Source organism: Pleurodeles waltl, chromosome 12 (genome assembly GCF_031143425.1).
Source record: "Pleurodeles waltl isolate 20211129_DDA chromosome 12, aPleWal1.hap1.20221129, whole genome shotgun sequence".
NCBI classification, from domain to species: domain Eukaryota; kingdom Metazoa; phylum Chordata; class Amphibia; order Caudata; family Salamandridae; genus Pleurodeles; species Pleurodeles waltl.
The window spans coordinates 693,705,561-693,717,417 of record NC_090451.1 but is presented as its reverse complement, the minus strand read 5'-3'; the positions used below and the strand labels follow the sequence as shown (position 1 = coordinate 693,717,417).

Below are 11,857 nucleotides of genomic sequence, written 5' to 3'. Positions count from 1 at the left end.
AAACGCTGTCAGCTGAGAAGATATAATTGGGCAACCCAGGGCACTACAATACTTGAAACAACATACTGTGTAGCAGCCGGCTTAAAAGCGCATAGTCAAAGGAAGAGTCTTCCTTTGACGAAGAAAGCGCTCACCGCATCTCCGAAGGAAAAGTGTTTATGTTGAGCCTTTTCACATCCCATCCTCGTCACCAGGGAAGAGAGGCCATGGGAAACGCATTTGAAGTGTAGAGACGGTTTATTAAGCAACAATGTAGCAAGGCTTAGCCATAAGGAGGTGTGGCAGTGGGCGAGGCGATAGTAAGGACTACCATACTCAGTTGGGGTGTGAAATGAACATCTTTATTATTCTAGTTATCTGTGACAATGCTCCGATGGATATAAACTATTAATCCTTAATAAATCCTATGCTGTTTCTTCCTTTCCTCTCCGCTCCAGCCGTTTCCTTTTCTCACCTCCATCCCTCGCACCTGTATTCCACGCTGATGTCATACTTTATATCACCGTGGAATACAGAGAATTCCACACACCCAAGCAAGCACAATGAAGCACAGAGAATACCACACGTTTTATTTATTCCCAAGCTTGCATAACATGTATTAGCAGGTTAAAGCCTGGCCATATTTTATTTTATTTGAATATCCTCTAGATAACAAATCTCCAAGTCAAAGTACAGACCACATAACATTTTCCCTAGCTGTATCCAATCATTCAACTCTTCTACAGTTAGAGACCTGAATGCTTCCAGTTACAAGACTCAACTTAAGACATCCCGTTCCCATCCTTGGTAAATAATACTGGCCATAAAGCGTAATGCTACATATGTGCCAGGACCAAGCACACGTAAGCTATAAAAATTCTAGGTTAAACCGTGGCCCCATAAGGCCCTACCTATGAAGAAAGCCTTGGTTACCTTCTCTTGCATCCATCCGAGAATCGACTGCTTAAAGGGACTGCTGTGGTGTTGCAGCTCTGGGATTCCAGCGGTAAACAAAAGTTCCTATACAGGTTAGTACATTTCTTGCAGGTAGACTGTTTAACAACAGAGACAACTGGAACTAGCTTGGTTGCAGCCAGTGTAAAAGGTCCACCTCATCAGCTAAAGAGAAAACGTCAAATGACATTATCTGAACACAGAAACATAATGAACAAGCTCACAATAACAATCAGTGAAAACTGTTAGAATACTCTGTACAGGCGGAGATTCAGGTGGGAGTTCTATTGAATTAGAAGTCTTCTTCTGAAAGTAGTGGGATGGGAATATGAAGAGGCACATCATAGCCAAGTATACACCTATTAGAAGCAAGGAGGCAGACGCCAGTATGAGTGCAAGGAGGAGGAAGGGCAGGAAGAAGGTATGTCCTAGGCACCACATGTTCTGCATGCTCTGCCAAATCTGCACTAGTCTTTCTGGAGACACACCATGGATAACCAGTGCCTTCTTGTAACTGCATATGCCGTTCAGTGTTCCCAACGTGTCGAAACGTTCATCATGGCGGAGAGATAGGTTGGCGGCCAAGGCCAAAAAACCAAAGTACACGTCATCCAATGGAAAAACGGGGAGCCAGGTGGACACCTGGTAAAGGGCAGGGATGAAAGCGCCAGGGAGGATAAACCCACCTCCAGAGGGGAAGATTGGGTACAAGCAATAAGGGAAGAGGGACTTGCTAACTCGATACTTTCCAGTGTGCATCACAACAGACTTGGTCTGCATGTTGCCATGAATGGTATGGGCGGCCTCAGGAGTCTCCTTTACGTATTTCACAACTGCCTCAGGGTTCACAAACTCGTCATCATCGCCTGCAAACGTAAAATGAATAATAAGCAGAAGCTGTAGACCCATCAATAGGAACTTCACGTCTAATGGATGACAACAAGGTTATGTACATTATCAAAAATAAAATCACATGCACGGCAAAGACCATCATTTAAAAAACACTATCTTCAGACTAGTAATTGACACAGCTCTGAAAGGAAAGGCAGAATTGTAATCAGAGTTCTCAATTATGTATATCATCTCTGATTTAATTAACTGTAAAATATTCCCATGCACATGCATGATTCGGGACACACACAAAAACATTTTCACTTTTGAAAATAATTTTATCATAAAAACATTTGCTTACAAATTAACCATTTTTTTTTTTTATATAATTCAATTAAGTCTAATCAATAATACAGAACGGATAGCCAAAAAATACTGTATTAATGTCATACCTCGAAAAACATGAGAAAAACGAATACTAGTTTTCCATCGTGGAAATCTTAGTTGACAAACACTTTAAAATTCCAAGTCTTATTAACAAATTAATTATTTTAAAACTTTTAAAATGATAATACATTTGCAGCCTACAGATAGATGACGCATTTGATTAGATTTTTTTCTGGTTTAAGACAGAACCAATTGAACCATAACATTCTTCGAGTCACCATATAACTCAACTCTGTGGGTGAAAGTCTGTTTCTTTCTGAACTCTTTCCCTGCCGAATGCAGGGCCCTTGCATATTGTTTCAGAGTGCCAATCTCTAGACTGAAATCTTATTAACATGGACTAGGTTAATCTATTTCAAGGTGAGGAGGGTGGGTCTATGAGTAATCTGCAGTTAGCGAATCCACCAGAAAAATGGTACCGGAAATAAGTAACTTTTTCTGATGGATACTTCTAACCGCAGATTTCTCACCTTACAAATAGATACCCAAGCAGTACCTCTCCCAAGTGTGGCTCTATAGGATGTCTCAAACCAGGAAATCCTGCATGGCAGACCAAGAATATTGGCCCTCCTGCCAAACCTAGTTATTTCCAGCAAACCTGAGTTTGCTTGAGCGGTTTCTTGCTTTGCCAAGTGGGATCTGAGGATAGAGTCTTTCGCTTTGAAAGAAAATTAGTTACTTAGCTGTAACTGTAGTTCTCCAGTATTGGAATCTTTCATAGATTCACATGCCTGAATCATTCCCCGTCGTCGAGATGGGAGCCCCCTGTATATTTAACCAAGGAGTGTTACTACAGATTTAAACCGAAGGGCCCTTAGGCCTCTCAATGTAACATTCTATCAGTTACTTTATGAAAAAGGACCAAACTTCAGAATCCACCATTTAGGAGACACCACCCTCTAGAACCCTCCTGAGAGAAGCTCCAGTACCTCAGATTTTCAGAGCACAAGTGCATATAACAGGACAACGAAAACAAGAAGTGAAGGTGAGCTTCTCCGAGGAGGTGGGTGGGTCGCATGTGAATCTATGAAAGATTCCAATACTGGAGAACTACAGTTACAGGTAAGTAACTAATTTTCTTACTCCAGTATTGGAACTTTCATAGATTCACATGCTTGAATCAGAGTACCAAGCAATACATATGCACAATGTATCACTCCTGCCATCTGTTCAAGTCACACATTGAAAATATGTCAACATACACCAATATATCGTAATTATTATTATTATTTTTTAAAACATTATAGTCATATTCATGCTAAATGCTTATGGTGATCTACGACCACTAGTCATAGAAAATGGGCATACCTGTCATCAGGATGGTGGGATAAAAGAGGTGGCTCACCTTCACTGAAAAAGGTTCCTGAAGACTGCTTGACCCATTTCTACCTCTCCTTGAGATAGAGCTTCCAAACAGTAATGTCTGGTAAACGTATGGCAGCTCTTCCACGTTGCTGCTCTACAAATGTCTTGCAGCGCTGAAGAAGAAACTGCCCGCGTCAAATGTGCACGGACAAACAAATTTGGTGGCTTTCCCGCTGTCTGATGGCAAAATTTAACTGCTGAGAAGATCCATCTGGCTATGCTCTGTTTAGAGAGCGGTTAAACCAGTCGGGGTGCACTGTAAGCCACAAACGGTTGGACCTGCGAAAAGATTTAGTCCTGTCCAAATAGAACTTAATACACCTTTTAATGTCTAAAGAGAGCAATGCTCTCTCCGCAGGAGTCGTCGGATCTGGAAAAAAAATTTGAAAACAAAGGGCTCATTCCGTTGGAAATCCGAAGGAACCTTTGCGATAAAATGCGGGTTAGTACATAAAATTAGTCTGCCTTTTTTTGATCTGTAAAAACGGCTCCTGTATGGAAAGTGCTTGTATCTCACTGACTCGTCTGCCTGATATGAGGGCAACAAGTAAGGCAACTTTCCAGGAGAGGAATTTCAGAAAAGCTCGAAGGATTGGCTCAAAAGGCTGCTTCATAAGTTTCGCAAGAACAGTATTTAGATTTCAAGAGGGAGGAGGAAGCCTGAATGGTGGAAACACTCTGAAAAGCCCTTTCAGAAATCGTTTAATCAACCTAGAGGACCATAATGAAAGTAAAGAGGCTGAGCATCTGTAAGATACAATTGCCGCCAGGTGCACCTTTATAGAGGAATGCGCCAGTCCTGATTGCGCTAAATGCAACAAGCAAGGCAATATTTGCTCCGGAGATGAGGAAAAAGGATCAATTTGCTGTTGGTGACACAACAAACAAAACCTCTTCCACTTACAAGAGTAAGCCTTATTGGTGCTGGCTGTTCTGGCCTTGGATAGAATGTCCCTGCACTCTTGCAGAATATTTAAATGTGCAAATTTCCTGTGCTCAGGACCCATGCAGATAATCGCATTGATTGAGGATCCGGATGCAAGATCTGACTGCCTCTCATAGTTAGCAAATGCAGAGATGTTCTCAGTGGGCTTTGAGGCTTCACTGACAGAAGAAGTAGCTCCGCGAACCAATGCTAGCAAGGCCAGTACGGGGATATTAGTATCAGAGTGCACAGTTCCCACTTCATCTTGGTTAGGTCTCTCGGGATCAAGGGTGTTGGTGGAAAAGCGTATGCAAATATTCCTGACCAAGCTATGGAAAATGCATTCCCCCATGATCCCTTTTGGTGATGCCAGCTTGCGAAGTATTGCATTTGGTGTTCAACTCGCTGGCGAACAGGTCGAATTTGGGTGTTCCCCACTGGGAAAAAATGTGGTTGACTGTGGACTGGTCCAGTTCCCATTTGTGACAAAGATCTATGCCTGCTGAGTGAGTCCGCCATTGTGTTCTGTATGCCAGGAAGGTGCACTGCTGTGAGCAGGATGCCCTGCTGCGACACCCAGTTCCAGATTCTTTGAGCTTCCCTGGAGAGAGGAAGAGATCTTGTGCCTCCCTATTTGTTGAGGTAATGCATCATAGTGGTGTTGTCCATTCCTATTACCACTCCCTAACTGGCAATCTTGGGGAGGAAAGCCTGTAAAGCGAGATGAACTGCTTTGAGCTCCAGCAGATTGATGTGCATTGTTCGCAACTCTAGTGGCCATTTGCCCCTTACTTGTAGGTCTTGTAAAACAGCTCCCCAACCTTCTAGGGAGGCATCTGTGGTGACAGTTCACAGCGCTGGGCGATGGAGAAACGATAGGGCAACAGACAGATGATGCTTTTGAAACCACCACACCAGAACTTTGATTATTGCCGGAGTAATGTTTATTTGATCCTCAAAGCTTCCTAAAATTTGGAGTCATTGTAGCCGGAGCTGCTCTTGCAGGGGGCGCATCTTGAGTCTGCAGAGAGGAACTAGGGGTATGCATGAGGACATCATGCCCAATAAAGACTTGAAGAGGCGTACTGAAATGTAGTCCTTCTTTTGAATTGATTTTGCTAGAGATATTAGTTTCTGCTGTCTTTCAGTAGTGGGAAATGCCATGGTGAATTGAGTGTCCAGTATTGCCCCTAAGAAGGTGATCCTGCGTGATGGTTGGGGTTTGGATTTCTCCCAGTTGAAGGTCAGGCCTAAGCTGCTGAACAACGAAACACACTTTTTTGTTGACCTGCGCGCTCCGGTATAGGTGTTTGCCTTTATCAGTCAATCGTCTAGGTATGGGAATACCTGATGTTCTCTTCTCCTGAGAAAGGCTGCAATCAGAGCTGGGCACTTCGTGAATATCCTGGGAGCTGATATAAGGCCAAATGGGAGGACTCAAAATTGAAAATGGCTTCCTGCTACCATGAATCTCAAGTATTGTCTGTGAGCTGGGTGAATGGGAATGTGGAAATAGGCATCCTTTAGATCTAGTGTAGACATAAAATCTCCCTGGTTCAAACGCAGAAGGATTGTTTTTTCAAGTAGGTGTTTAGTTCCCTGAGATAGAGGATCAGCCTCCATTACTTCCACTTTTTGTGAATGAGAAAGAACCTGGAATAAAAACCCCTTCCTCGCTGTGATGGAGGTACTCTCCCTATTGCTCCTTTGAGGAACATTTTGTTGATCTCTCTTGAGTTGTGCTGGATACTTTGGTGAAGTTCTGCGAGGAGGATTGGGAGGAGGCATCTGGACAAACTAGTGTGTGTCCATCCTTCACGAGTTGTAAAACCCACTTGTCCAATGTTATGACTTGCCATTGTTGGAAAAACAGGGATATCATTCCCCACTTAGAACTGGGAAAGGAAGGTAGGGAGCAGCCGGAGCCTTGGGTGTATCATGCTGTGCGAGCTGAGTCTTTAGCAGGTCGAGCTGAGCGTCCTCTGGTGCCCAATCTGCTGTAGGCCGATTGTGGCGGCTGCCTTTGGGTGTAGTATTGACAAAACTGCTGAGAAGAGAAAGGATACATCTGGTACCTGTGATGCTGGTAGCCTCCCCTATATAAAGGCATCCCACATCCTCTCGTGGTTCAAAAGGAAGGCTTCTGAAACTGGAGAGTTCCCAAAGATTTTGCTGTATCCGTGTCAGACTTATTTGACTGCAGTGTCTCGTCAATATGCCTACCAAACAATGCCTGGCCATCGAAAGGAAGATCTAGGATTTTATTCTGGACTTCAGGATGAAACGATGTGGCCTTTAACCAGTCCTGCCTCCGAAGGACAGCCGAACATGCGAGGTGACGAAACGCAGTAGTGGCTATATTCATAGCACAATCTATAATTTCCGCTGATGTACGCTCTCCCTCATGCAATGTCTTTTTTGCTTCCGACTTAACATCCTGCGGCAACTGGTCAATATGCGGGGCGATGTCTGCCCATAATTGTCTGTCATATCATGCTAACACTGCCAGAGAGTTAGCCGCTCTTATGAGGCTAGACATTGACGAAAACCTCTTCCCAATGTTATCCAACCGTCTACCCTCTTTGTCCAGAGGCACAGAAATTGGAGCTAGAGATTCTTGGATCTTCTCTGTGCCGCTTGAGCGACCACTGAATCTCGATGTGGGTGACCAGTCAAACATGCTGGGGCATCTTCCGGTGCCTTGTACTTCTTGTCCAATCGAGGAAGTACCGCTGTGACTGTAGCAGGGTTGTGCAAGACTTTCAAACCCTCTTCCCATATGAAATCGACTAGCGGTATGGAGTGTACAGATTTCTGGAAAGGCTCTTTAAAATCATATAGAAAACAATCTGTTTGCTTGGATGACATTGGAAGAGCAAACCGTCTAGCTGCTCTCTCCAAAAGATTATGGAATCCCCCGATGTCATCTGGAGGTGAATCCACTTTTGGCTGAGAAGGAGGAGGAGATGGAATCACATATTCATCCCACTCTGACTGAGTGTCGAGGAGTTCTCCTTCTTCTTGATCACCATCCGAAACATCTGTGCCCTGTGGTATGGTCGCATACGGTGTGGCCACATTCGTTAGTGGTAAAAAAGTTGGCCTCTGACGTGGAGTGGTAACCCTTGAAACAGGCGAAAAAGGAGGCTGTGGTTGTCCCTGTTCTTGAGGAGGAAAACGGGTACTGTAGTCAGCAGGCATCGCTCTGAGATCAGAAAGCAAGGAGCTTGGCAAGTATACATACTCCTGCTATGCCTGATCCCCTGCGTAGTACTGTGGGTTATAGGTTTCGCCAAACTCATCATCCTCATCTTGATATTTAACATTCAACTGTGAGGGGCTATGCGCTGTTCCAAATGGCACCTCCTCATCTGATTCTTCATCACCCTCCAACAGGTGTACTGGCATGAGAGGGGTTACTTTACTGGGCGAAGTATGCTGTGGGGTACGTTTTTCTTGCCAATCTGTGTTGTAGACGGCACAGATATAACCTTCATCGACGGCGGAGTCATCGACGACGAATGTATGGAGATTTTAATCTTTGACAGCTTGTATGTGGAAGCTACTGTCAACGAAGACAATGAGGACACCAGCGGTAAACTGGATCTCTAGTATCTCTTACTGAAACAAGCAACCACTTCGAACAAGACCACTTTGGATTGAGCACCACATTGAATACTATGTTGGGTTTCAGCTGTTAAATCATTCATGAAGCACCAATTTAATTGAAATCTAACCCCACATCACAAAAGGAACTCTGTCCAGAATGCTATAGGATTGCATGGAAGGGCTTTTACCATTAAGTCTCATTATTGATAGCAACATTAATTACAACAGTATAAATATTGAACTCGTTTGACATTCCACATAATCTACTTGATGTACCAAGAAGTACATTTTGAACAACTGCACACTCCAGTCATTAGATGGTTTTGAATATTGTCAATACGTTTAGTTGATTTGAAATAGCTGAAGCTTTAACTATTGAAGCAAGGCAAATAAAGGCAGATTCTTTCTTTACCATTTAATAGCTCCAATGAAACAAATCGTATAATGTAAATCAATGTAGGAAATGGGGGACCAGCGGTTCCTACCACCTTGGCTCCGCCCTATCCCTCTGCATCCTCCTACCGCCCTATGACATAACAAACCTTGCCACTCCACACTACCCCTTCTACCCCACCACTGAAGACAGACTAAACCACTCTCCCATCCTCAAGCAAACTCTTTGGTGACTAGCCCACTCGACTCTCTTCTGTATACTCGTCTACTGTAGGCCTATTTTCTTAAACCCTCTTTCTACTCCGCCTTATCCATTTCCCACACTTAGGAAACTATGACAGTGTTCCTGCTCTGCCTAAGTGTCACTATGCCCCAAACTCCACACCCTCACTTTTTATATGTATGTGCCTGGTAATTCTTATCCCGACCAATGGCAATCGTCTCTTTACAGAACATTTACTATCTACACTCACTCTCTGATGACTTTGTAGGTTCTAACCACCATCCGCTTTTCCCTGCCTCAACTTCTCCCTCTCCTCCTGAATAGAGAACATAAATTAGACAACTTGGTTAAGGAAGTGAAATTGATCCCATCCAAGCTTGAATCCAAAAATCAAAAGCGCTCAAACTTGTAGAGGTTGTGTTGAACTTTAATCTAAACTCTAACACTCCCAGATTCCACTGGCTCACAATTTCACTATCCAATAATAGCCTCGAGCCAGAGAGGACTGTCAATCTTTCAGAGGAAGAAATTGATTATCTGCTCACTGTCTAAACATATGCAGTGTAGAACTTACACAAAATCCCAGTGATCGCAGGATCCAGCAATTACAGACTTTGTCTTCACGAGAAGAGGCCTGCACTGTGCAATTAAATCAACATTCTAATTATCTTAGAGTCTGATTGAACTAATGAGTAAAATGTATGCTGCACAACTGCAGATCATCAGCTATATACAACATAGAGATAGCTGAATTGATCTTGTTCATGAGACTGACATTCTATTCCTTTAATGAAACCTGGCAGAATACGCTCTGATCGATCTATTGGTTCCTCCAAATTTCTCCCTGAAGGGCCTTGACGGGGAGAGACAATTTGGAGGTGTTGTGGCTGTCATCCACTGATACTCCATAACTTACTGTTTTGGTGTAGATAAATAATTTCAAGGGTCTAGGGGTTGAACTCTTCATTGAAGGCTTGAAGCCAACCAAGTTTCCCGTCCTCTACCACCTACCAGGTGACATACAACTTCTACAGTGTTGGATCTTTCATAGATTCACATGCTTGAATCATCTCCATAGTCGAAGTGGGAGTCCCACGGTATATTAACATAGCAGTATAAATCATTAGCATAGGCTCTAATTACAATGAACAGTCTCTTTAATAACACATCCATGCCCCTTTTTTTTTTTTTTTTTTTAAAGGACCAAACTTGACTTATGACCAATGAGGTGATAGCACCCTATAGACACTCCCAAGAGAGGCTTATTCCCTCAGATTTTCTACCTCACGTCGAGTGAGAGGGAGTCTCTCCGGGCTCTGTACCGTTTTTCTTCAGATTTCAGGCATTTCAGATTAGATATGACTGACACACCTAAAAAAGGATTATTTCGAGCCTGTCCTACATGCGGCAAAAAGAGATTACATTTATGATCCTCATGGGGACTGTATATACTGCCTACATCCTCACCACAAGGTGAAGGATTCTAAGATTTGCCACAAATGTACATTGAAAATTCTCAAAGATCGGGAAGGCAGACTCCTATTATGCTACAGAACTCTCAAGCCTCAATTTCACTCAGTTCGGAAGAGGACTCTGACTCTTCTACTATTCCTCACAAAACAAAACATGTAAAATGAAAATATTCTCTGATAAACAACCAGTCTCCAAAGAGGCCTTAAAAATGACTCATCATGAGACAGCCAAGGGCACAACTGATAAGGGGAAAAAGGAAAGCATGCGCTAGTCAGAGTAGATCTCATCCTTCTATTCCATCCAAAAAGTCTGTCATCTCTTCTTAACCATCTTCAGAACAGAAGTCGTCGAAACCGACTTTGAATCTCTTGACTGCAACATAGACGATGGCGCGGACAAGTAACGTTTTATCAATTAAAGCGTCATCGATGACACCGTGGACGTTCGTATTGACGCCTATTCCGTCAACTATCTCGTTGGCGTCAATTTGGGCTACATCACAGGCATTACTGCTGACAAAGGCTTCATCCAAGAAGACAACTATGCCGTTGTCGACATCACCAGACAACACTACTGACGATGGTTGCACTGTCGACATTCCCACTGTCATCCTCACCACTGACGATCCCACCTTTGACGACCTTGTGGGCGATAGATTCAATTACAAAACTGCCACGCTTAAACATATTACAACCCTCTTTGACGGCATTGTCAACAACACCGTCAGCGGTTATCAAAATAACAAAAAAGATAATTAGACCAGAGCATACCTCTCTCAGTAAGGTCTCTCCTTATCCTCCTGGATGTAGACAATTCTGATGATGAGGATCAGTTTGGGACAGTGTATAGTCCTTCGCAGCTATGGGTAAAATGCTAATATCTGGACGAGGATGATTACCACCAATATTATGGCAGATACTATCAAAAGCCAACATACACTAGTAGACCACCTTCTCAGCGTTATAGATCACAAGAACAACCTCAAGTGCCTCAATACATGGTACATAGACTATGGGAACTCTTTATATCTCAGTTCCCCAGAGTATGTAATAAAGAGGCTGCAGATTGTGCAGAACGCAGCAGCTAGACTTCTTACTAACTCTCCCAGGCATCTCTCTGCTAAACCGGCGCTGGTAACACTTCACTGGCTCCCGATCAAACAGAGCATTCATTTCAAATCTATGTGTTTCATTCATGGAGCCTTACATAATAGGGGCCATCTTTTTTTTTAGAAAACGGATCAACTTTTATGTTCCCTCTAGACACCTGAGATCACTATCTTCTCGACAGATTTATATACCTCGTGTCAAGAGATCATGGGAAGGTAACTCTTTTACCATCAAGGCTGCCCGTTTTTGGAATGCTCTGCCCTCTGAACTTCGCCACGAACCTACAGAACTTCTCATTAGGAAGAAGCTGAAAACTATCCTTTTTTGCAGTTAATCTCTTCCCTTTGGTCTCTCCGAGAATCGTTGTGTACTTTTAGCGCTGGGATGCCCAGGGGTAGCTATGCGCTCTACAAACTCATAAAACTAAACTAAAAACTAGTACCTGTAACATTACTTCTAGATTTACAAAGTATGTTGAAAGATTACCAAACTAGGTACCCAGATGTGCCTTGCCAACCAGATAAGGATCAGGCACCTGCTGCACCTCCG

At 43.3% G+C, this 11,857-nt stretch overlaps 1 protein-coding gene across 1 annotated transcript in view; it reads right to left on the bottom strand.

The window, feature by feature from the left end:
• Positions 1 to 321: 321 nt before the first annotated feature.
• LOC138266856 (beta-1,3-galactosyltransferase 5-like) overlaps positions 322 to 11,857 on the bottom strand; it is a 36,975-nt gene continuing 25,439 nt past the window's right edge. The window contains exon 3 of the mRNA XM_069215557.1: positions 322 to 1,799. Coding sequence (XP_069071658.1) covers positions 1,123 to 1,799 — 677 coding nt within the window. The 3' untranslated portion in view covers positions 322 to 1,122. The remainder of the gene's footprint in view (positions 1,800 to 11,857) is intronic.